The 23,711-nt window shown below is 53.8% G+C and overlaps 1 protein-coding gene across 1 annotated transcript in view; it reads right to left on the bottom strand.

Annotated features, from left to right (window-relative positions):
* WDR90 (WD repeat domain 90) overlaps positions 1–23,711 on the bottom strand; it is a 46,099-nt gene that overhangs the window by 14,040 nt on the left and 8,348 nt on the right. Inside the window, 29 exon segments of the mRNA XM_019471548.1 lie at positions 950–1,034; positions 1,562–1,681; positions 2,860–3,003; positions 4,016–4,146; positions 4,593–4,773; positions 4,960–5,082; positions 5,847–6,018; positions 6,599–6,710; positions 7,063–7,231; positions 7,504–7,694; positions 9,139–9,298; positions 9,679–9,800; positions 10,262–10,364; positions 11,304–11,404; positions 12,265–12,447; positions 12,873–12,992; positions 13,471–13,508; positions 13,606–13,739; positions 14,296–14,424; positions 14,705–14,866; positions 15,768–15,898; positions 17,198–17,328; positions 17,891–18,030; positions 18,514–18,749; positions 19,292–19,408; positions 20,551–20,681; positions 21,477–21,638; positions 21,840–21,958; positions 23,544–23,601. Coding sequence (XP_019327093.1) covers positions 950–1,034; positions 1,562–1,681; positions 2,860–3,003; positions 4,016–4,146; positions 4,593–4,773; positions 4,960–5,082; positions 5,847–6,018; positions 6,599–6,710; positions 7,063–7,231; positions 7,504–7,694; positions 9,139–9,298; positions 9,679–9,800; positions 10,262–10,364; positions 11,304–11,404; positions 12,265–12,447; positions 12,873–12,992; positions 13,471–13,508; positions 13,606–13,739; positions 14,296–14,424; positions 14,705–14,866; positions 15,768–15,898; positions 17,198–17,328; positions 17,891–18,030; positions 18,514–18,749; positions 19,292–19,408; positions 20,551–20,681; positions 21,477–21,638; positions 21,840–21,958; positions 23,544–23,601 — 3,905 coding nt within the window.

Consider the following 23,711-nt stretch of genomic DNA (forward strand, 5'->3'; position numbering starts at 1 on the left):
TAGTCCTGCGCATAGCGGGCGGGGCAGGACAGCAGCCGCAGGAGCCGTTCTGCGGGGAAAGGAGGGGGCTCAGTGCCGGGGGAAGGAGGCCCCGCTGCAACGGGGCTTGTCCGTGGCAGGAGCACGGTTCCCTGTCACCCCCCACCCCCCCCGGCCCTCTCCCCACTGCTGAGCTGCGAGTCGATAAGCTGAGGGACAGGGGACAGCTTTTTGCCAAAGCAAGCGGGCAATTAACGGCTGGTAACAGGGAGAGAGCGTGACAGAGCAGCTCCACGCTGCGTGTCAGACTGTCACACTGCAGTAATGGATGCGGCAGCACGCGTTAGTGCAACTCTGCTGTCTCACGCCACCCCAAAACGCCCGGCCCCGGGCTGAGCTGATGCCCCGCAGCTCTGGGGCAGGCGTGGAACTCACCCTGCTCTCAGGAGCTGCTGTCAGAGCGGGATGGACGTACGTACTGCCTCCCCAGGCAGATACAAACAGCTACAGGAGCAAGGTGCCCTTGACAGGAGAAGGGTGCCGATCGTGCCTGTGCTGGGGGAAGGTCCCTTCTGCCTCCCGGGCTGTAGCTCACACAGCCACAGAGCTGTTGGCTCACAAGCAGAGACGAAGACAGCCCGTAACCCCAAGGAGTAATTCAAGTGATAAATCCTGCTCCTTGACAAACGGGACTGAGCTCACGCGTCCGACCTATGAGTCTCCTGGAGCTTTCTCCTTGCCTGACGCATACCGTGCCCGGGAGCGGGGCAGCTACCCGCAGTCCCAGGACCGTAGCTCCCGGGGTCTGAGGACACGGGCTGGTGTGTGTGCACACGTCTTGTTTAAAGAAAAAAGGACGATTGGTTTCCCCCCAAACTCTCAGGAAGAAGGGGATATCCCTCCCTGCCGAAGGCAACCTGGGGACAAGGCAGCCTGGGCAGCAGAGCCCACAGCACCCTCCGGTACTCACCGCCAAAGCCGACAGCCATGAAGCGTGCTGCAGGAGACAGGCTGAGCGATGTGGCAAAGTACGGCAAGGAGATCTTCTCAACTACCTGCGCTCCAGCAAGAGAAACACACCAATAGCTCAGAAATGAGCAGGCAGGAGACCAGGGCTGCTGCAGCAACAGTCGTTAGGAGGGTGAAGGGCTCCTCTCAAAGGGGAGGCTGACAGATGCACAGCACCTCTCAGAGCTCAGAAACCTGCCAAAGGCATCAGCTTTCCAGAGGGGACTCGACTCAACGATTTAGAGACCCTTAGCGCTCCTGAAAGCGAACGCCTTCCCCTCCTCTCGGATGGAGAGGCAGCAGGGCGGCAGCAGGGACTGGCAGCCTGCCCAGACACAGCCCGAGGCAGGGGCAGGGCCCTGCCGCTCACCCGTTACCTGGGCCAGACTTGGGAGTTTCCGAGATGAAAAGCTGTTGCCCGGAGCGGCTGCTCGCCTGAGCCCACCCCACACCCTCAGACTTGGCTTTCCGCGCGGGGCAGCGCTGCCTCCCGCCACCGCGCACCTCGTTCGAGGTGGCCACGGCCCCGCAGCGGCAGAGGAGCTCCCGTGCCACCCCGGCAGGGCACAAGTACCTGTTTCTTGCGCAGACTGTAAAACAAGACTTCCTTCTGCACCCCAAAGCCGACGTAGACCAGGGTACCGGGTTCCCAAGGGCAGAACGCGGCCAGGCTGGGCGGGAGGCTGCCAAGACCCTGGTGAGGGAAACCAAAGGGAACAAAATCGAGGCTAGCTTCTCCAGCCCGACCCAACACAGTGCGGGACAAGAGGAGGGCAAGGAGGGACACCAGCCCTTGGGCTGCAGGTGTCCGAGCAGCGGGAAATTAGCATGATGGAGGCTGTTTCCTCCCTCTTGCATTGCCATCTCGGACGTGCTCACGTCAAAGCAAGGAGCAACCCCCACACTGCCATGGAAACCTGAAGCAAACTGTTTACCGCCGTAGGAGCAAGACACACGAGGGTCCAACAGGTTGAATTTCCACCGAGGCATTATTGCTACGTGGGCTTGAAGGTGGGATTGGGTTATGGATCGGTTTAACACAAGAAAATAGGGCCCAGAAGATAGATCTTTAGTAGTGGATGCAAGATCAGTCCTTCCCCTGTTCACTGTCGGGAGACCTGTAGTGAGTTTCTTTCACGGAGAGGAAATCCGTCGTTTTGGAAACAAACAGAAGAAACACTGACAGAACCCAACTGCTGTAGGGGCCCGGACGGTGCTTGGCCCTGAGGGTGGCAGGCTGAGGCACCACCGTTTGCCCCCCCCCCAAAAAGACCCAGCTCCCTTCTGCATGCCAATGTCACATGTACCGGGGACCATCTCCGCATCCTCTCCGATACAGACCCTCCTCCCCTTTCTAGCAGGTGTCCTGCTGCCCAAATCTCACACCTGGGCTGGAGCCAAAGGGTCCCGCAAAGCTTCACAGACACACAGGGCTAGAGGAACTTGGCTCTGTGAACCCGTCACTGGGCTCCTGGCTCTGAATATTCATGCTCTTTGGGAGCGTCAAAGTTAGCAGCGTGCTCATAATTAGGTCTCTCTTCCGCGCACTGTGCTGACTGCTGCCCGTGCTCTGTTTTGCGTAGCACGGGGGTGTCGGCTCTTTGCAGATGCGGTTTTTGACTCCTCACGCTTACAAAGTCAGTGCTTCCCAGCGGTTAGGCACTGCTACAACTCCCGCTGCCTTTCGACACGCAAGAAGGTGCATTAACAAGATACTAATGCAACAGCAGAACTAATGAAGATGACTTTCCTAAGCACACACTCTCTCTTTGGCCCCGTCCCGCTCAGAGCCTTGGGGCATCCCTCCTCCAGCCCGGCTGGTGCCGAGATCGGTGGCACGAGCAGGCAGGGGCTGGCAGGTGCCACGCTCACCTCGGGGCCGGCAGGAGCCGGGAAGCTGAGCCAGTCGAGGAGCTCGCACTTGTCCTTCAGCCAGTCGGAGGCCCAGACGCTGACCCGCCGGTCCGAGCTGGTGGCCAGCCAGAGCTCGCCTCCTTCCACCCCAAAGTCGCGGTACTACGGAAGATAAACGCAATGCTGCGACTCTGGCAGTACAGAAGCTTTAGAGAAGGCTGCCACTAGAGCTAGCATGGGGCAGGAACTCGTGGGAACGCAGGCCTTATGCCGTAGGGGATCAACGCCAGGATTAACCTCTATTTGGGCACTAATCACAACAAAATAGGACAAGGAAGCCGTGGTACCGGAACCAGCGGCACGCTCCGGGCTGAAAGCCCCCGCAGAAGAGGCTGCTGGAGGAGGGGTGAGCGCCTGGCCTGAACGACACAGATCTCTTCCCCGGGACGCCCTCTGGATCTGCGCATCTCCTAGGGGAGTGCTTGCAGATACCGTGTGTCCCCTAACAATGTCCTTCACCTAAAACCAAGGAGGATCTCCTAAGCCTAGAATTACCAGGGAACACAGCCTTGCAGCATGGATGATTTTAAAGCCTGAGAACTTAGGCAAAATTGTTCTCATTTCCACTGCGCAAAGGAAGACAATTCTCCATGAAGAGAAGGACAAAGGAGACGCTAAAACCATCACAATGCTGCACAACCAAGTCTTCCCAGCTCCACAGAGGAACCGTACAAAGAGCCAGCTACACACAGGAGGCCAGGCTGTCAAGGAGCGAAGCGGGGAAAGCATGCCGAGCCCTTTCTCGGTGGCACAGGGGCTGAAAGATCACAGCCCGGGCTGCTCTCAAGGGGTGCTGCTCTCCGAGAGCATGCGGCGCGGGCACACATTACATCTGCCTGCAGCGTGTCTGCAACAGCCACCAAACGTCCCCCCGCCCGCAGGCACAGCCTCGCTCAGGGTTGCACCCGCAACGCCTGCGGCTTTACCCCACCGAAGACAGCCCTAGAAAAACCGAAGTTACTGAAGGAGATGGGGCCCTGAAGAAGAAGGGCGAGGGACAACGAAGCAAACTCGCTGACCGGCCCGGCCACCCTGCTGCTGCTTCCTACAGCCGTGCAGTGACACATGGGGAACTCAGTCCCGCACAGCACCGGGGCAGAGGGCGAGGTCTCACCTGCTTCCTGGTGCACTGGAGAACAGTGATGGGGGAGCCTTTGTGGTCAGCGAGGACGCGGATAGTCATTCCGGTGCGAGGGCTGCTGACAGCCACGAGCCCGTCCTTGCCCCCCGATAAGATCATTTCTCCTGTGGGCAGAGGAGAGAAAAGAATGGGACACTTCTTGTAGGAGAAGAAAAAGCCCATAGGAGAAAGGTCCGAGATCACGGGATGCCGGTTTCCCGAAACACCGTGAAAGGCTGGGAACATCTGAGTCAAGGGCTGGGTAAGACGAGATGTCTCAGAAACACCCACTAAAACACCACACTGAAGAAGAGCCACTGCAGATTGTAAGCAGGAGGACACAAAGGAATGCTTCTTGTACCCAACCCCCTTTGCTATACCATTGCCAATACACCTCCCGTGTCCCATTTACCACATGCTCAGCTGGCAGAGCTTACCAAAGCTCACTGATACAAGTTCTCTGCCTCTCCCTGGCCTCAGGTTTTTGGGCAGGAGGTCAGGGTAACCCAGGCACAACCAAGCCATGCTCCCCAAGGCAACATCTCCCCAGTGTTACAACAGGCAGCCTCACCGTCTGTGGAGTAGGCAATTGCTGTCAGCGCAACGGCATGGGGGTGCATTTTCAGCTCCATCTCTGTCCTGGAAATGCTGAACACGCGGATGGTGCCATCACTGTACCCTGCCACTACATGCTGGCTCTCAGCTCCCCACGCAACGATGGGGCGAGGCTTCCAGGCCAGGCACTGGCAGCTCTGCAAAGGAACCAGGGCAGGGACCCAGTGACACAGTGAAGACGGGCAAGCGCACTAAAAGCTCCGCCTGCAAGTATTTCTCCAGCTTTAGTCTGCTCCGTGAGGACAAAGCAGTCCTTGCAATCCCAAGCAGTGGGACTGTGCCCTCTACCAAGAGGAAGAGACTGACGTACCGCAGACAATTACCTGGTTGAGCACCTGGAACTGTACCACTAGCTCCATGCTGCCCAGAGACCAAATCCTCACGCTGCCATCTTCCCCGCACGTTACGCAGTGAGTCTCGTCAGGACTGAAGCACACTTCGGTCACCTGCAGCGAGAACGGAGATGGGGAACAGGGGCCCTACAAATGCCGCAGCCTAGAGGACATCAGCTCCTCTGCCCTCTCGTCCCCCAGGACCCCTCTCGTGGGAGACACCAGACAAGAAGCCCCAGACGTAAAGGAAGGTGGGGTGCTTTGGTTTTGTCCTTAAATCTTGGGCTGACAGCTAGGCTTGTAATGGAAACCAGTAAAGGTAACCCCAAAGCTAGGACCAGGCACTACACAACATAGGTGTAAGTAAAATGCCTTCTCTTCTACCATTTGAAATCTTTTTTTCTGTAGCATAAAGATACCCCAAAGCAACAGCAAAATTCAAAACAGTCATTCTTCATCTGGTTTGGGGTTTTTTTTTTTTAACATTTTAGGCAAAGAAAACGTTATCTGATGTGGTTGTCCAGCTAGCAAACAGAAGGCAGGCAGAAGTCACAGCACTCAGGAACCAAGCCTGCAAACTGCATTCTTCCGCTCCAGCAGAAAGGCCCACAGCTGCTCCCAGGCTGAGGCCGTTAAACACCTAAGGCTAGAGCGGATGAGCTCAGACTTCTTGATGTTGGACTCCTCAGTGCGCCCATTTCTCTCTCGACTCCTCCGTGTTGTCCCATCAGCACCAGCGAGCCCTGCAGCTCCCTGACCTCTCCCATGGCCAGACCAGGGAACGCTTCTGCAGCCCGCACACGCTTCCCGGGACACGGACAGCACACACAGCGCTCGCTGCTCTGCGGGACAAACCACCCCAGCCCAGCCCTTCTAACCTTGTTCTTGTGGCCACTGATTAGTCGGATGCTTGTGCTCTCTGTCCAGTTGATGTACCACAGGGTTCCTGCCGTGGTGCCCACAATTCCCATTTCTAGAGAGTCATCAAAGGCCGCACTGACTATCGTCCCGTCGAGGGTGATCTCATGTTCTAGCAGGACTGAGCTAGACCTGGAGGAAAGGAGGATGCGAGAAGGACTGGCTCAACTGTTGGAACAGCCACTCTGCCTCCTTGAAATGCAATTTTCTAGTGAGCCCAGTCACGTGTTTGCAGCTAAATGGTTCAGTGAGGAGCTCCTGTACATTGAACAGTGACTACCGTTGCATTTGCACCACAACCATCTTTTATAGGAAAGAAAGAAAGAAAATAGGGGATGCAATAGTGCGAGAGAAGGCAATGCGTTTTCACTAATTCTCTTAAAGGAGTTCCTACAAATCACTGACACAAACTTCAGGCATGATAAACTCCACCCATTTCCAGTATTAAGAGGGTTCAGCTACCTGTGGCAAAAATTCAGTAAAAAGACGCAGACAGAAAAGAATCAGCAGTCACGGGATGGAGAGGAAAAGCTAAGGATGAAGAGCAACAGGAGCAGCGTGGTTACAGCCAGAGCCAATGTCTGTCCGTGAAAAGCCACCTCTCAGACAGGTCCTGGGAGCTGCCAGATGAGGGGAAGAGCATCTCAAGAGCCCAGAGTGTTCTCGAGACGGGCGCAAGCACGGCGGAGACGCTGGGGCCACGACATCCTACCTGGCATCGGGACCTTTCAGCCTCAGCTCCTGCACGGCGGCCACTGCCCACAGGCGGATGCGTTTCGTGTTGCTGCCGCTCACCAGCCTGTTGCGCCGACACACCAGCACACCTGGGAGGCCACAGGGGAACGGAGGGCACCCGTGAATATCCACCGCTCTCGGCCATCGCCCAAGGTGTGCTCCTGACAGCCAGGCCACTGATTCATTCGGGCAGGGCAGCGGGGGTCTTCTACAGCCCAATACCCAGCGTTTTTACAGACTAGAGGTGAACCCCCGAGGAAACCCAGGACCCCGAGGAAACCCAGGTCACAGATCCATTGCCACCCCATGCATCTTGCATCCGACAGCAAACTGGTTTACTGAGCACAGCTGAGTGAAAGGAGGTCTGCAAGCTCATTGCTGTTCTTTCCTAACGAGTTCCCTGTTACAGCCCTGACAGACGCCCGGGGCATTTGCACCCACCGATCTCACCCTCGTCGGCCTCCCACGTCATGAAGCAGCAATTAGTCTCGGTGTCCCACACGCAGATCTGGCCTGAGTTAGTCCCACTATAAAGAAGAGTGTCGGCACCGTAACAGAGAGAGGTCAGCTCCACCGGCCCTAACACGTCCGGGGCAGGGGCCCGATGAACCTGCCGGAACACGTAAAACAGAAACATCAAAGAGAAAATGGTGCTTACCTACATCAGAACCCCTCCCTGCTCCGTCTACCCTCAACTCACGCAGTTAATGCCTCAAATACAACTGAAAGCCACTCACGGCCAGCTAATGATGATTTCTAAGAGAAATCATCAGTTCTCAGAGACCTGTGGGGGCAGAGCCTCCGTCACACTCACCAGGGGCTTGGAAAAGAAGTCGGAGATGCTGAACAGAAATTTTAAAAGAAGGTAAAACTGAGGTTTACCTTGAGGTTGACGTCAGCCCCCTGCTGCTCCAACAGCCAAAACATCACGGCTCCCTTCCCCACACAGGCCAGTTCTCTGTGAGAAAGAGGACTAAAAGCCACGTCATGGACTGGCTCCGAGATACAAGTCGACGACATGAGTTCGTAAGTGTAGGTATTCCACAGAGCAATGGTTTGATCGCTGTAGTCCCCTAGGTAGAACATGAAAGACAGCAGGAGGAAAGTCTGCAGCCTCAGAGTTTCTTCAGGACGCTCACAAGCATACACGCAGCACACACGCATCAACTGTGTCGCTCCCTTATCCAGTTGTTCGGAGACAACTGCTGCGGACGCCGTCCCAGGCATGGACATGGCTCCTTGCGTGCTCAGCAAAAGCTGCACGACGTGACGGGTCCTCATCCGAGTTGAGGACAGATATAACTGGCCCAACGCTTCATGCTGGAGGTTGTAGCAAATCTGGCCCTGCCGCGGGGTCTGCAGCCAGCATTTGAACCGGCCGACGGCTGGCGTGGTAGGGATTTCAGCAGGCAGAGCAGGTTTTCTGCTGTTTCTACATCCTTAGGAGCTACTGCACATATGCCCCCACACCAGCCCTCCAGTGATACTGTGCACTCGGGGCTAACAACAGTCTTGAAATAAGAAAGGGATGCCACCGTTGCTGAGGTCAAAGCTGAGATGGGAGCTGATCTTAATGGAAGCCACCGTACCTGGGTGGCAGCAGAAGGCACTGGCCTTGGTGATGGCAAACATCCCCAGCTCCCAGACAGCTCCGGAGGACAGTGTTCTCCTGCTGCCTTTCCCAGGCTCCATAACCTCAGTGGAGACTTTCAGCTTTTCTCTTCTCTCCAGACCAGAGCTGGAGGAGGAGAGCTCCTCTCCCACGCTGCTCCGTGGAGAGCACAAAGCTCTCTTCCTCTCCAGCAAAGCTTGCTTTTTTCCAAGGGCAGACTCACCAGCCTAGAGAGTGTGTATTGCCTGCTCCACAGGTCCTCTCTCATGCAAAACAAGAACTTGCTAATTGCATATTTGTCCTTTAACTGTCCCTTGCCTAAACAAAACAGACAGCTTGAGCATCCATCTTGTGCTGGCATCGCTGCCTGGCAGGAGGCTCACAGTTTGAAGCCTGGCTACTTCTATGCAATTCCACCTAAGCAGCAATAAGAAGTCCAGAAGAAGGCTTTTCCCTTTGGACACTATATATAGTAACTGCAAACTATTTACATGGGCTTAACAAGCACAGTGAGCCAGGAGAAGAAAGCTGTAATTTCAGGAAAAACGAGCTAGCTGGGGCAATGAGAAAGAACTGCGGGGAGCTGTGGGAGCCCAGCGTTCGTGCCTGTGGCTGAGACGCACAGGGCACCTGCTTCCCCTCGAAACGCTGCCGACAGCGCCCTGGAAGCACGCTCAGCTGCAAAGAGTACCTCTGCAGGGGGTCACTCCCAGGAGGACCGGAGATCACTTGCAGTTTTACGTGCTGCATTATCCATTGTCCTGAGGCTACCAAGCAACAGCTTCATACCCATGAGCCTGGTACGTATCTTGCAGGTACTGCACGCTTACAGCATCTTCCTCCCATGAGCTGTCTACTCTAGGGTGTACTCCTGCACCCACACCCGGTGTCACAGGCGTACTCACCTAGGGTAAGAAGGAATCTATCATCCCGAGAGAATGCCATGGCTTGTACTTGCGTCTCGTGATGGAAGAGACTTGCTGTGCAAACCCCATCCTGGACATTCCAGAGGCAGATCTGACAATGGGAGTCTCCATTCCTCTTTCCTGAGGCAGAGGCAAGAACCTAACAGACCAATATGTTGTCACTGAGACCTTGGTAAGTAATTAGAGAACACTTCGTTAGTTAGTTAGTCTTAGCAACTGTTAGTCTGAAATTAAAGTGACGTGGTTGGCAAATGAAAAATTCTGCGAGAACAACCATCAGCTGACGGTAGGAAGGAATGGTAACATCACCCAGAGGAAGGGAGCAGCCTTTACTGTCACACTGAGCCAGCACAACGGATAGCTAGGCTCCAAAACCATTTATTTTATTTCCATAACCCCAGGTCTCCAGGCAGCAGGCAGAAGAAGGGAACGGATAAATGGGATTTTAGACTGTGACATTCCTTTAGCTCAAAGCGACACAGACAAAACCCAGCCCGGGGCGGCAGAAGCCTCTCCTACCTGGGCATCGTGGCTGACGGCGAGCGTAGAGATCTCCTCCACGTGGCCAAGCCAATGATTCTGTGATCCCGAGTGCAGGTCTTCAACTACGATGACGCAGCCACAGGTGTAGGCGAAGAAGCCTAGCAGAGAGGAGGAGATGGGATGTTTTCATGTAAAGGCTTCACATACAGCACCCACTACAACCTGCATCACAATTCTGGAAAATTCTTTTTTTTCAGTAATACGTAAAAGCTGACTCTTCTACGCAGCCTGTCAGCATCCTTCCCATCAGGTGGAGAGTGGAGTAAAATCTCACTTCCCCTAACCTGAGCAAAGCAAAGCTGTTGGGCATCACTCCAGCCTGGAGAAAGGAGGCAAGATGGCCTTTGTGAGAGCCTTCCCTTCTGCTCTATCCACTCAGCAACTGAAGCCTGAGTCTGCCCCTATCAACTAACGTTTGCCAACAGGAAAGAAGGATTACTGGATTTTACCAACGCAAAGAACCCCTGTGTTAAAGCAGAGATCCCAACCCAACAGCTAGAAAATCGTAACTTGGCTCAGTACGCACACCTCCCGCCCCTCCGGAGCCTTCCTGGCGTACCTGTGTCCGGGTTCCACACCATATTCCCTCTGCCGTTCCCGTTGTAGCCGATCACTGCTTTCAGCTTCAAGACCTCACTGCCAGCTGGAGGAGATAAGAAACTCTACAAGAAAAATAGACACCGGCTTAAAATAAGCTCTAGAAGGATGGCCCGGTCAGGTACATTCAACGCCCATGTAAGAAAAAGCGTGCGTGCAAGCACACACACGTCCTCACACACACAACACGCAAATTCGTGCCAATACTCACACAATTCAAGTTCAACACATCCACGGATGAATACCGAAGTGCACACTTATACATACAAAAGAGAAACTGCACCAGCAAAACCAGGCACAGATGCTTTCAGATGGGGCACAAAACAGGCTGGCAGCCACTGCCCAGCCGATGAGCAGCTGCTAATCCTGCTGGGAAGGAGTTCAATGGGTTTTGCTGACTTGGGGATGTAGATGTTTCAATAGGAAGACAGTGGGGGGACAAACTGCTACCAGGTGGAGGGACAGAGGAGAGAATTGAGGGTGCGAGCTGAATGTAGCTTTTCTCCCAGCACCGCAAACACCAGAGCTTGGGAAAAGGTTGAGTTAAGTTTCTGTTTTATTATTGCTCTGTTTGTTAACAGAGCGAGAGCTGTGCCTTGACTATCTTCACTACGCTCGATGGATTGCCTTCCCCAGCCTGCTCTGCCAACGCATCTGCTCGCAAATATGGGTGCATGATGAATCACTCCATTGCTCACTCGTCTTTCACTTACAATAGCACATGCCATTTCCATTTCTTTAGAATAAAAATGTATGCAGATTAGCTGAACAGAAAAAGAGTTGATCACAACTCACTTTTTACTAGTCTGGAAAGAGCTGCATGTAGAGGAGAAAGGGGAACTAACGTTAGGAGTTTCTAATTGAACATCAGGCCCAGGGGTATATTTCACAAATTGCTTTCAAACAGAGAACAAAATGGAAACAATTTGGAAAATCCACCTACCCCAGCCCCAAAATGCTTGTTCGCCACCTGCCCAGGTAACCAGCCCTGGCACAACTCTCACCTGGGGGAGCACCGATGCCTTAAAGCGAGGAGTGAAATGCCGGTAGGAATCTGGGCGGACGGAGCACTGGAACTTGGGACTTTTGGTCTCCTTTCTGGGTTCTGCCACACAAAGAAGAAAACAGTACCTATGGGATGCTGCTCCCGGGAACGGTTCGGGAGCAGCCGCTAGGCTGTGGCTTGCTGTCCGTTCAGATGCTGTGTATGTGCGTGCATACACACACACACACGAGGCAAAAATCAGACTGCAGCATCACACGTGCTCCTACACGACCGGCCATAGGAAAACCACCAGCTTTCCAGGAGCAAAAAGAGGAATATCCATCTCCCCCCTTCATCCCGGCTCAGCTACACCACGCTGCAAACAGCCTAAGGGCATCCACGCTGCGTGCCCTGGGCATCGCTGCGAAAGCATAAGCCACACAGCTAGAAAGAGGTCTTTAACGAGAGCGGCGGAGGCATAGTTTTATGTTGAAGCTTTCCAACAAGTCCTGCCTGGGGCTGAGCGCTGGCAGCTGCCTGCTTCTGGCAGCTCGCCACAAACTGCTGCAGCTTTGAGGCTGTGCATCTATTAATAGAGACATTGGGAGCTTTAATTTCAGCCGGGTTTAATAGAAAGTGCCACTTAGAGATGATATTGGCTCCAAGCTGAAGAGGGGCTTCTGATGTGCCTAGAAGCAGCAGCAGGGAAAGAGCCAGAAAAACAAGCAGTCTTGGGGACCAACACGAGCTTCCCTCAATACTGACTTCCCTTGGTAAATCACACCCAAGGGAAGAGCCCCGAGGAACACATTGCTGCCCTTCGTCTCACAACTCAGAGCACGTGTCCGGGTCTGTCTGTACCGTGTTAATAATGATCTTTCTTTATTTGTCAGGGATAGACCAAGCTGCCATGCAGGCCTGCACGCATCGTGCCCCTAAGGAGCTGAGCTCTGTACAAGATGGGAATACCCCTGATTTACCGTTTGCTGATTCTCCAAGAGACCTCGAGCTCTCCTGCCTGACTTTGGGCCTCACAACAACAAGCTCCTCGTTTCTGACCGACTCCACCACGAGGACCGAGGCATCTTTGTCTCCATTCGCCACCATCCTGCTGCTGCCTGGCAGACCTGCTTCCTCCTCTTGGTCCGACTCGGAGAAAATACCTGAAGAGAAAAATTAGTGGGAAGACAGAGCCATCTGTGTCCTTCAGGACTGCTTCGTGTGTGACCGACCCTTCGATTCTGGCAGTGTCATTCTCCTGCTCTGTGTAACAGCCCATCTGTTAGGGTGGAGGGCAAAGCAGACGTTTCCTCCTGGGTATGTCCAGCAAGGTATTTACCACAGCCCTCAGAGAAGCTGTGCCAGCAGCTTAGTCTATGGAGGAGAGCAGAGGATAAAAGCGGTGCTGAACCCCAACACCTCTGGCTGGCTTTGTCCAAGTCAGGGGAAGGAAAGTGCAGACTGGTCTGTCAGTCTGCAGGAAGGGGATCACGGGCAGGGATGGCTCCAAGGAAGCTGCTGAACTAGGCAAGGAGTTTTTCCTAAAACAAGATCAATTTTCCCCTTCCCTGCAAGCAGTTCCTCTTACTTTGACATCCCGCTTGGTGGACAGAGCTGACATCCAAACATGGTGGTGAGGACAACAACGGAAGAGGAACTGTCTGCCGAGGTGTCTCAGAAGCATCCTTTAGCTTCTCAGAGCTCCCTTCTGTGAAGAGAAAAGGGTTTGTGTAACTTCCCTCATCCCTTAGATCCTCTCATCCTCCTGACTTGATGAATGGCGATGCCTCCAAGGTCATTTCTCCAGCTTCCTCCTACACAGGAGGAGCCACTTCTCCTCTGTCCTTCAAGAAAGGGGACGACAGAGAGAGGGACAGTGAGGGCAGGGAAAAAGAAGACAGAAGAGATGGAGGCAGGGAAAGACAGAAGGCAAAAGCTGAAAGATCTACCGAGAAACCCAGAGCTGCTCTGCTCAGAACATCCCCTCCTTGGCAGACTCCCACTGAGAGGTGCTAGTTAATTGAAGGCTGTCCCTTGGGGTTAATTAGCTGGTTAGCCCCCTGCTATCTGACCCACTGAGGGAAGGAAGCAAAAACCCCCAACCCCTACCCTCTGCCATGAAGAGCAGCTGTGGAAGAGCTGCCAACCTGCCGGCCAGCACAACTCAGGGGAGGAGGCAAACTCACCTGCTCCCGGCTGCAGAGCGGACTCGGAGGAATGAGCCCTGGAAAGGCAAGGAGACCAGCGTTACACCGAGAGGGGATGGGGCAGGGGAGGTGACGGGAAGGAGGGGAAGGCACTGCCCAGCACCGTGCACTTACCCGGCGGGGGGTGAACTCTCCGCAGGCAGAGCCAGGAAGTCCCAGAGGAAGATGGCATCTCCAACGCTGATGACGTGCCGTTGGTCTGGGGTGAAGGCCACCTGGCGCACTGGCTCCGAGTGGCCGATGTACACCTAGGAGTGAGCACGCCTTGAACGACTCCATCACCACGCCTGCCCTATCAGGATGGTGGTTACTGCACTCCCTGCCCTCCGTAGCCAGTGTCTACACTCCTCAGCAGAAGATCCCCTCAGAGGCCAGCACCACACCCTACAGTGCTCAGACCTAGGGCTGATCAACCTGGGGTTGAGCCTCAACAGACTGATCTGGAGAAACGAGCAGAAGCTGAAAACCCCCAAGGTCTTATTCTAGCTCTCAATACCTCCAAAACCCTGGGCGAGCCATTTTCTTCTCTGGGCAGCTCCGTCCCTAGCACAGAGATAACACCCACCTCTGTCCTCCGCAGAGGGTCTCACTAGGCGCGGTGCTTTGGCAGCCCCAGCCCGTGCTCAGCGCAGGGCATTATTACAACGTGGGAATAGGGCTGCGTTTCTCAGCTGCTGGGCGAACTGGGACCAGGGACACCGGGCCAAGTCACACAGAGGGCATTTGTTGCTCTGTTCTCCAGGGATTCCAAAATGCTTGATCAGGGCAACACCAACCCCCCTTCCCTCCCTTTGTGGGCAGTACCTGGAAGTTGATATCGAAGCGCATCTGATAGTCCCACACTTTGATAACTTTGCCGCCAGCGGTGAGCAGGTACCTGCCATCCTTGCTCAGCGCCAAGGAAGAACAGGACAGCTTGTGAACGGGAGACACCTGAGGACAAGAAACGGCACCAGCAGCATTAACTGAGCTAGTTCCTGTCCTTATGCTTCAGCAAGAGGACAGGAGCGCGACAGCACGGAAAACAAGGACAAGCTCAGGCTCACCCTGAGCACAACCACACCAGGGTAGCTACACGCTTGCCACTCGTGTTTCTTTGAAGCCTGTGAACTCCAGGATGAGCTCTTCTCTCATTTAGCCTCCTACAGTGACATGAAGTGCCCAAGCCCCACATGACATGAGACCTCAGTGCATGAATTTCATAGTGTCCTACCTCGCGCACCAGTCGTCCCGTTTTTGCATCAAGCACAAGGATTTTATTGGAAGAAGTGGACACCAGGAGCTCGCCTCGAGGCACTGGAGCAAAGCAGACTCTGGCTGCAGAGTCCAAGGCCGTGCTGTTCAAATCGAGGATGCTGATGTCCACCCTCAGCAGCTGTGAAACAAGGAGCTGATGAACAAACGTCCTGGAGCAAATACTGCAGAAGCCTCAGGAGCCTCCCATGGCTCTCCTAACACGAGGCTGTGGAGCCCCCCAGACCCTTCCCTTCCCACCTAATGAGGGGCTGCAGGGTCCAGGCAATGTCCCTACTGCCCAGGAGAGCAGCTCACAAAGAGGAGTCGGAGCTGACAGTCTACACAAGAGTTCTCCAAATTATCTTTCTAGAGGGGAGTGAAGCCAGAGAAGAATAAACTTGTTCTAGGAGAACAAGTCTTATGAGGAGCGGCTGAGGGAACTGGGGTTGTTTAGCCTGGAGAAAAGGAGGCTGAGGGGAGACGTCATCGCTCTCTACAACTACCTGAAAGGAGGTTGTAGCGAGGTGGGGGTCAGTCTCTTCTCCCAAGGAACAAGCAATAGGACGAGAGGAAACGGCCTCAAGTTACGCCAGGGGAGGTTTAGATTGGACGGGAGGAAAAATTTCTTTACTGAGAGAGCGGTTAAACATTGGAACAGGCTGCCCAGGGAAGTGGTGGAGTCCCCATCCCTGGAGGTATTTAAAAGACGTGTAGATGTGGCGCTTAGGGACATGGTTTAGTGGGCATGGTGGTGTTGGGTTGACGGTTGGACTCGATGATCTTAGAGGTCTCTTCGAACCTCAATGATTCTATGATTCTAAACCTTGACTTTGTTGTTTCCATCTCACAGAATGGAAAACAAACCTCATTGTAAGCACCCTGAGACAAGTGTCTGCTGGGCTGGGCAGGGCCCTCTCCAACATTGCTGGTGCCCAAGGCCCTTGATCTATCTCATCTGATGCAGCCTATGGGAACTTCCCCCTGTGGCATGTGCTCCCCTCCCCACCCTCCCCCAGGAACAAGGGGAGCCTGCTGGGTACCTCATCCAGAGAGCAGGCCTCCATCACGGTCACAACGTACTTGGAGGGACCCACGAAGGCCAAGAGACGGCTGTCCCCACTGACCACCAAAGCATCCGAACCGCTCCCAGCGTCCCGGGCCACCACATTGCCTGAGGGCCACAGCAAGAGAGAGAGTGAAGAGAGGAGCAAAGCCCACGCTGCAGCCAGCTCACTCTGTGATGGTGCTGCTGACCGGTAGCTGCAGCTTCTCCTGCCTCCGAATCAGCCTTGGGTTAACGTTCTGGCCTGAGGAAGCAGCAACGTCTGGTGTAGAAGACGCTACAAATTTTATCTGCAGCACCCAAAGCGTGCAGTGAACCACCTCAAGGGCAGGGTCTAGATGCATGGCTTGTTGCCTGACTGAACGTGCGGTGTTCTCAAGGAGAGCAGAACAAAGTCAAGGGAATAAAATTGATTTTAGTGTTTATTTTTTAACGTCACAAGAAGCTGTGACAAGGATCTGTGAATGTGAGATCTCTGCTGCAGCCTGGGTGTCTGAACCCTGCACAGAATGAAGTCAGTGCCGAACCCCACCACGCTGATGTCAGTCTGGTGGACAGATAGACCCAAAGGCCTAAAAATCACAGACATCAGAGCAATTCTCTGTATTCATTCCACTACCAGAATTCCACTGTTCTGTCCCTGGAACGTGGCCAGGCAGTGAACACAATTTCAGAGCAGAGTCAATATGTAAAGGACCAGCTGCAGCACTGACACCAAACGTGGGTTATTTTGGACAAATTCCCTGATCTCTCTGAGCCCCTGTTCCTTCTCCACCTACTTCAGCTGCACGCTTCTTGGGGCAGGATCCTCCTCTTCGTACAATATTGCATAACGGAGCTCCCTTTCCCTGCCCAAGCTTGTGCTGCCACAGCTCGTTTCAAAAGCGTACATTAAATGTGACATTAATGTTTCCAAACTGCCTTGCCCCTGCACTGCTTCCCCTGCCCGCAGCTCTCCACCTTCTCCGTTCACCAGCACGGCTCTTTGCGCAGCTGTGCTGCAGGCAGGATTAGGGAAGCGATCCAGTTTAAACAAATTAAACTGCACATCCACGAAATGGAAAGAGTCAGGGCTTGGGCATCAATAAGTAGGAAGACTCTACGCTTGTGTTGCTTCTAGGCAATGCACTGTTGAACCCAGACCTGAAAGGGCAGGTCTCTGCGATTCCAGCCCATTCACAAAATCGTAACGCCAAGCAAGCTGAGAGCGTTTGAACCAGGACGGGTAGGGAAGGGTTGGCAGTCACTAGGGTTTGCTCACGCATACGGTATAAACACAAATGACACAGCTCAGAAGGTACATCAGAAAATACCTCTCTGAGTAGGCTCAGTCTGGTTTGGCTTTGGTGCTAGGATGTCTGTGCTACCAAAAAAGAAGAAAGGCAACCCAGAACCCCAAAGTCTTACCCAGGACTCTCAGGACGTGGCTTTTCTGCGCCGTACAGCTGTAAAGAGCCAGAGTTCCCTGCAAACAGGAGCTGAACATGAAATTGCCATCTGGAGAGAAGGTCAGTCCAGTGATCACAGTGCGGTGCTGCCTGAAAGAAGGCAGAAAACACGAAAAAGGGGAGGAGAACAAACAAGCAAAACCCCAGAAAACAGTAGGAACGTGAAGAACCCAGGGGAGCAAAATAATCAGGGGCAGGCAGAGGACCCCACCGTGCTCACGCCTGCAGGAGCCCAGGACAATCGACACTCCCAACTTTTTGGAAAACCGAGCAGCAAGCGCAGCACTCCAGCCGTCCCGGGAAGGGACATGCTCCCTCTCCCTTTGGAGCATCCTCCACTTCCCGTGCCGAGGCTCACAAGGGCTCCCTGTTCAGCTGCTCTCTAGGACAAGCCTTTTCCTACTGTTGGCCAACTGTCCACTGGGAAGTCGTAAAGAAAGCCCTCGTAGCCTTCGCAGGTTGGACTTTTACCACCCAGAGCCTTGGCACAGCAGACTATCTCTGCCTGAAAACCACTCAGCTGGGACGTGAGGGTTGTCAAGCTCAAGAAAAGCACTTTTCCCACCTCCACGATTATCGCTGTGCCTCTTGCCAGGGCACCCACAGTTAGACCCGTACCTGCCCCAGTGCAGCCCCCGCTGCAAGTGCTTACTTGTGCTCCACCAGCAGATCGGAGGCAGCCAAGCTGAAGGTCCGCACCATCCCGCTGTCAAAGCCACAGGCCAGGATCTGCTGGGTAGGGTGAAAGGCCACAGCACACGGCGTTTCCTCTGCAGCTGTGAAGTCATACAGCTGCGGGGAAGAGACACGCCGCAGGCACAAAGCTGGATAAAGCTGTACCTGGCAGCCGTACCTAACGCCGCAACAGCCTCAGACCTCCACCGTGAGTGTGTCCCACAACAGAAATCTCATCCTGCCTGGATGGATCTAAGGCCCAGTGAAGTCCTGGGCCTTTAGGCATTTAAATGAAGCCCTTGGGTATTATGTTTTGTGTTAAAAAGCAATATTCAAAAGATGGAGGAAAAGAAAATATTTTTGTTTAACAATACCTTCAGAAGCTAAGGCCAAATTATGCGTTAAGCTAAAGCTCTCAGAACTCCATACTCCAGAAGGATTTCTTGCCTATGGTACCCCCCCGTGCTTCAGGGAGGACATTTAAGGGCTCTTGAACTGTGGAGCTTTGATAACCAAACAGTTAACAGATAACTAGACTAAAGAGAGACTAGGCAGACTATTAACAAATGCAAGACACCTACTGACTCTCGTCTCACCTACCTGCTGCATGGAGACAAGGTCCCAGACTCGGATGGTATTGTCCTGAGACACCGTTGCCATCTGCTTCCAAATCCCCTCCACCGAGAACGCCAAAACGGAGTCCTCGTGAGAGCGCATGAGGGTGTTATAGTTCCGTGACTGGATATCCAGGTAGCCCAGATTGCCAGCAGCGGTCGTGCACAAGACTTTGCGGCTGTCCGGGCTGATGCAGACAGAACTCACCGGAGCCTCGTGCTCTGGGGAAAGACACAGGAGTCAGCGAACCCCCCGGAAAAGGAGGAGCAGCAGCTGGAGCACAGCTACAGAACCAGATTCGTATTTAGGAAAGTAACGCGCGCAGGAATGAGCATCCCACACGACCTCAGGATTGAACGCTTGCAGGTTTGAGTCTAGTGACAAATTAGTCTCTGCCCTTTCTAGAAGTCCCCGGGCTCTGCTGTTACGGTGGCTGTTTCAAAAAGAGTGAAAAACTGCTCAACTTCTCCCCTAATTTTTCACGGACAGAAGAGCCATGGGTACAAGGGCACAGAAATGAAGACTGAGTGCCTGCTCTCACCCAGGAGATCCTGCCTTTCTCCTACGAGTTACAAGAATGAACATGAATAATTGTTGTTGAAGTAAAAGACTTCCAAGCCAGCCACCCCTAGAGACAGCAGGCATAAAAGATGCCCTCGTTCACGAGAATTGCTTTAGGAGACACGCCAGCGGAGCTTTGGCTTCACAGCAGCAGCCTGATGGAGATGTGGAGCTCAGAAGCACTGGTCCCAGCTCTACTCACCCGCCTCTAAGACAACGGCTGAGAAGTCCAGTGGCCACAGCCGCAGGTAGCCATCTTCTGAACCCGTGGCACAGAAGGTTGAGGAGATGCTAATACTGTTTATAGCGATCCCAGGGCCTGAAAACCCAAAAAACAACACGACCTTGTACACTTGAAACAAGAAAACTCAAACTGAGGGTTGCCCCGTCCAAGAGCTGAGTCCGACGGTCCACCCGCACCAGCGGCTGAAGCCTCAGAAGAAGCAGCCAGCAATCCCACGGTGATGGACAGTATGGGCTGAGGAGTCTCAGCTAGCCCTTCTCGGGACTCAAAACATGTTCGGTCCCCTTCCCTTTCCAGCACTCCTCTTTACCATCGTGCAAGTCTTGCCAGGCACAGAAAATTCTTACCACTTGTTAAACCCTGCCATACTTTTGCCTCGAACAGGATCTTATGGCAAGGGATGTCCTAGATTAACTGCCTGAGATACAAACCCCTTTCATTTCCGTGTCTCAAATCCTCTCTGCAGCGTAGCGAGAAGGGAGAAAGAATACAGATCTACAGGAACTGGGATTTTTTGATTCAGGTATAAAGTCCTTTGGTCAAAGCACTGGCACGAGCCAGCACTGCTACCAGGAGGACACCCAAGGACATCGTTTCATCTCCTCTTGGGCGTCTTCTCGCCCATGAAGTGAGAGCCAGAGTTACCTACCTCTCAAGGGGGCATGCTCTAGGTTAATTAGCTCAATTTGCCAAAGCAAACCATGCACTAAGTTTTCAGATATCAGAGCAATCGCACTTGAAAGTGAATTCTTCCCGCTGTTAAAATTAATGGAAGAGCTGAAAGCTGTACTACTTAGTATACAGCAACAAAGATTTCCCAAACACTCTGCACAGGCTGAATAATGAAAAAAATCCCCAAATTCATCTTTTTTGTTGGTCGGCTTAGCTCTTTTTCCATCTCTACATTAAGATTCCCATCAGCAAATTAAGACCTTGTTTCATGTTTCTAAAAGTAGTGTTTCGCTGAAAGTGCAATCAGCATTTAAAACGCTAAAATTCTTTCTTAAAGTGATAACTTTGCTGTACTAAGGAAGATTATTTGCAGTACTTAAGAGGCAAATAGCTAGCAATGATCTAATCAACCCAAAATAATCCTTAGCAGTAGGTAAATAGCTGGTTTATTTTACCAGAGATTTGTTTGAATTCGTTTCTGACCCCGATGGTGGTTGAGGTGCTCCCTGGCTGGTCCCCTCCTCCCTGCCTGCAGATACTCCTACCTGCGCCGCCGCCTGCCTTGTCCTGCCGCTGGCAGCCCCGGGGCTGCACGGGCAGGAGCCGCCGCGCGCTCCTCATGCAGACGTTCTTGTAGTCCACCTCCAAGACGTGGCCGCTCTTGCTGCAGACAAAGCTGTAAAGGAGAGAGACCCCTGCTCTGGCACCCCAGGGTTAGGAGGAGCTGCGCCAGCGTGGGCTAGTAAAAACCCAGCTTGGTTTACCCGTTAAACTGTTTGCCTGATGGAAAGCAATTCTGGTTCGCAGTAACCTAACAGGTCAATGAGGTGTCCAAGGGCACCTTTCCATGCGCTACGCTACCCTACAAACCTACAACCAGCTCGGAGCTTCCTATTTTATTTCTTGTCCCTTTGAAACATTAATTAGCAAAAGAGCTAAAAGCTCGGCATAGACCTCAGAAGGAAACCTCTCTCTGCCACAGGACGCAGCCCGGGGGAAGGCAGGGCCAGCTGAGCCGACAGCTCTGCCTTTATGGAGCAGTAAGCGGTAGCAACAAAGGTCTGGCTTTGATGAATAAAATAAAACAACAAAAAAAGCGTGTATCTGTCTATATGCAAGCGGATATGTACCACACCCCTCCCGCTGCCAACAGAAAGCTAACCACAAGCCTCAGGTGGGCAAAGGGATTCACTAAATATGGCAAAACATCAGTATGGCAAGAGGAAAGACCCATTTCTTGAGCTATTCTGCAAGCAGCCAAATCTCTTTTGGGAAGCAAAGTGTGCTGAGGAGGGGAGAGGCTCTCCCAGCTCCAGGAGACACCTGTATTTTGCAGGGAAAACCCAAGCAAAATGCCATGCTCACGCAGAGGAAGGGGAAGGAGGATGCTAAAGGCAGCCGAGAGCCGTCGAGCTCCCTGCTGGCAGGCTGCCCCGAGGACGGGTGACGGTGGAGCCCAGCAGCCCCTTACAGCGTGCGGTCCTCCGGCTCCCGCTCGGCCGCGTGCCCCTCCTCGAAGGCCAGGTCGGTGAACTCCAGGGAATGGTACTCGCCCAGATTGACGGGACACGAGCGCAGTGCTCCGCTCCGTACTCGCCACAGCCTGACGTTGTCCCGGCCGCACGACACCATCCTGTCCCGGGAGAGACTGCGTGAGGACCAGGGCAGGACTCTCCAAGCCACTGGTGAAAGGTCAGCGCCCCAAGGGCCACCGGCTGACAGTGAGGACCGAGAACAGGAATGGCAACCGGACGGCTGCAGCACCACAATTCCCCCCGCAGCTGTGCCCCAACCAATGCTTTTGATTTTTTTCTTTTTTTTTTTTGCACGCTACCTGGTGTCATCAAAAAAAGCAATCTTCAGGGCCTGGATGTCCACATCCGTGTGCGCTTTGGCCAGCACGGCCACCTCTCCGCCATGGGTCACCTGAGCAGCGTTCCACACCACCACCATCTGAAGCAAGAAGACACGATGGCAGAGCTGCTCAAACGTGGAAACCTGGGCAGCAAAAGAGCTTTTCGTCACAGCAGCTGACCCGCTGCACGTGCGGGAGCCTGCTCCGGGGCTGGGCACAAAGGATCGATAACGGAATTGAAGCAGGGGAAAAAAAAATTCTCTCGCACAGAGGGTTTAGGACAGTCCAACAGCTTTGCAAAGCTTCATGGCAATATACTGGTCTGGCATCCATAATTATAGGTTCTAAATCCCAGGGCTGCCTGGCAACAGGGCTCAGACTTGGAAAGAAAATCCACAGAGGAGTGGGAACTCTGCCTGCTGAGATGCAAGAGCTGTACCAGGGCTGAGCCGGTCCGCGAGAGCTGAAGGTAGCACATGTCCGGCTGCGCTGGCTCTCGCAGCACTTTGCTCCGATGCAGGTTTGCATGCTCACGGTGCCCATCACGAGGGGCAAGAGAGTCCAACCCTTTCCCCAAAGGAAAGGAGGAGATGGGTGAAGAAATGCAGGTGATTCGATGCTCTGCATTTCAGAACAGCGTTAAAAACAGACCCAGCATCACCTTGGAGGCTGGGCTGGGCTGAGGCATCGCGCTGGGAGAGGTGCTCCCGGCCAGGCCCCCAGCACTCCCCGTTCTCCCATCCTGCTTTCGCCCTATTGATCCCCCCCTCCCCAGTTTCAGTTCGCCAGCTCCCACCCGGATCACGGACTGCTGCTGTGTGCCAGGAAAAAAAAAAACCCCAAAGCGCTGTTTGTTTTTTTCCTGCAGGCAGTATGCAGTTAGCGATGGCACAGCTAATTGCTGGTGGTTGTCAATAAGGGATCAGCGGATGAAAACAGTTCCACTGATAAAGCAAAACCCCCAGTCCCATGAAACAATTTTATTTTTGACTGCTACACGTGGGATCTGCGTCATCCCCTAGCTACATCGGTGGGTGGCAGCTTCAGTGCCCAGCATCCCTTCTAGCAGCGATGCCTGCGATGCTCAGAACTGAAAGATTAAACCTCACATCTTGCCCTAAATGCTATTAAAAAAGGTTTTTTGGGGCTCTAGTCAGTGCTGAACCTCCCATTTCAAGTCCCATTCCTCCACCACGCGCTTGCAAGCCTTCCAGCTCGAAATATCACACAAACACGTGTCGCCCTCAGCCCGGTGGGCCAGAACGGCTGCGGAGGCGGGCGGCAACGCTGCGCGTGAGCCTGCGGCGATCCCCACAGGGTGTGGGCAGGATCACACAGCTGCCTTCATCACCCCGGCTGGGCTCCTAGCTGGGACCACACCAGGGACAGAAACAGCCCCGAAGCTCAACCCGAGCAGGTCTCTCGGGCTGCTTCCGAAAGGATTTGTTTGCTTGCAGCGGAGAATCGTGCATGCAAACACTCGCAAGCATCAGGTAGAAGGGAAGGATTTTCTAAGCAGCTAATGAGAAAGAGATCTCCCTCTGACTACAGTGAAGAACATGTCTAGGAAAGCCCAGAGCAGAGGTTTGTCTGCGAAATAACTGCGTAATCTGGGAGAAGAGCCACCTCATGTCGCTTGTTCGCAGGGCGGGGAAACCTCCAAGCCCAAGTTTCAGTCCTCACCGTTTTGCCGTGCCCGTCCTTTCCGACGCCACACAGAACGGCTCCGCTGTAGGAAAAGCTGCAAGAAGAGGCCACCTGGTGAAATGCAGCTCCTTGTACCCCGAGTGCATCCCAGCGGGGAATAAAAGGAGGCAAGTTCAGGGTATGGGGAGACAGCAAGACCTGCGG

This window comes from Aptenodytes forsteri, unplaced genomic scaffold (genome assembly GCF_000699145.1).
Source record: "Aptenodytes forsteri isolate BGI_AS27 unplaced genomic scaffold, ASM69914v1 Scaffold26, whole genome shotgun sequence".
NCBI classification, from domain to species: domain Eukaryota; kingdom Metazoa; phylum Chordata; class Aves; order Sphenisciformes; family Spheniscidae; genus Aptenodytes; species Aptenodytes forsteri.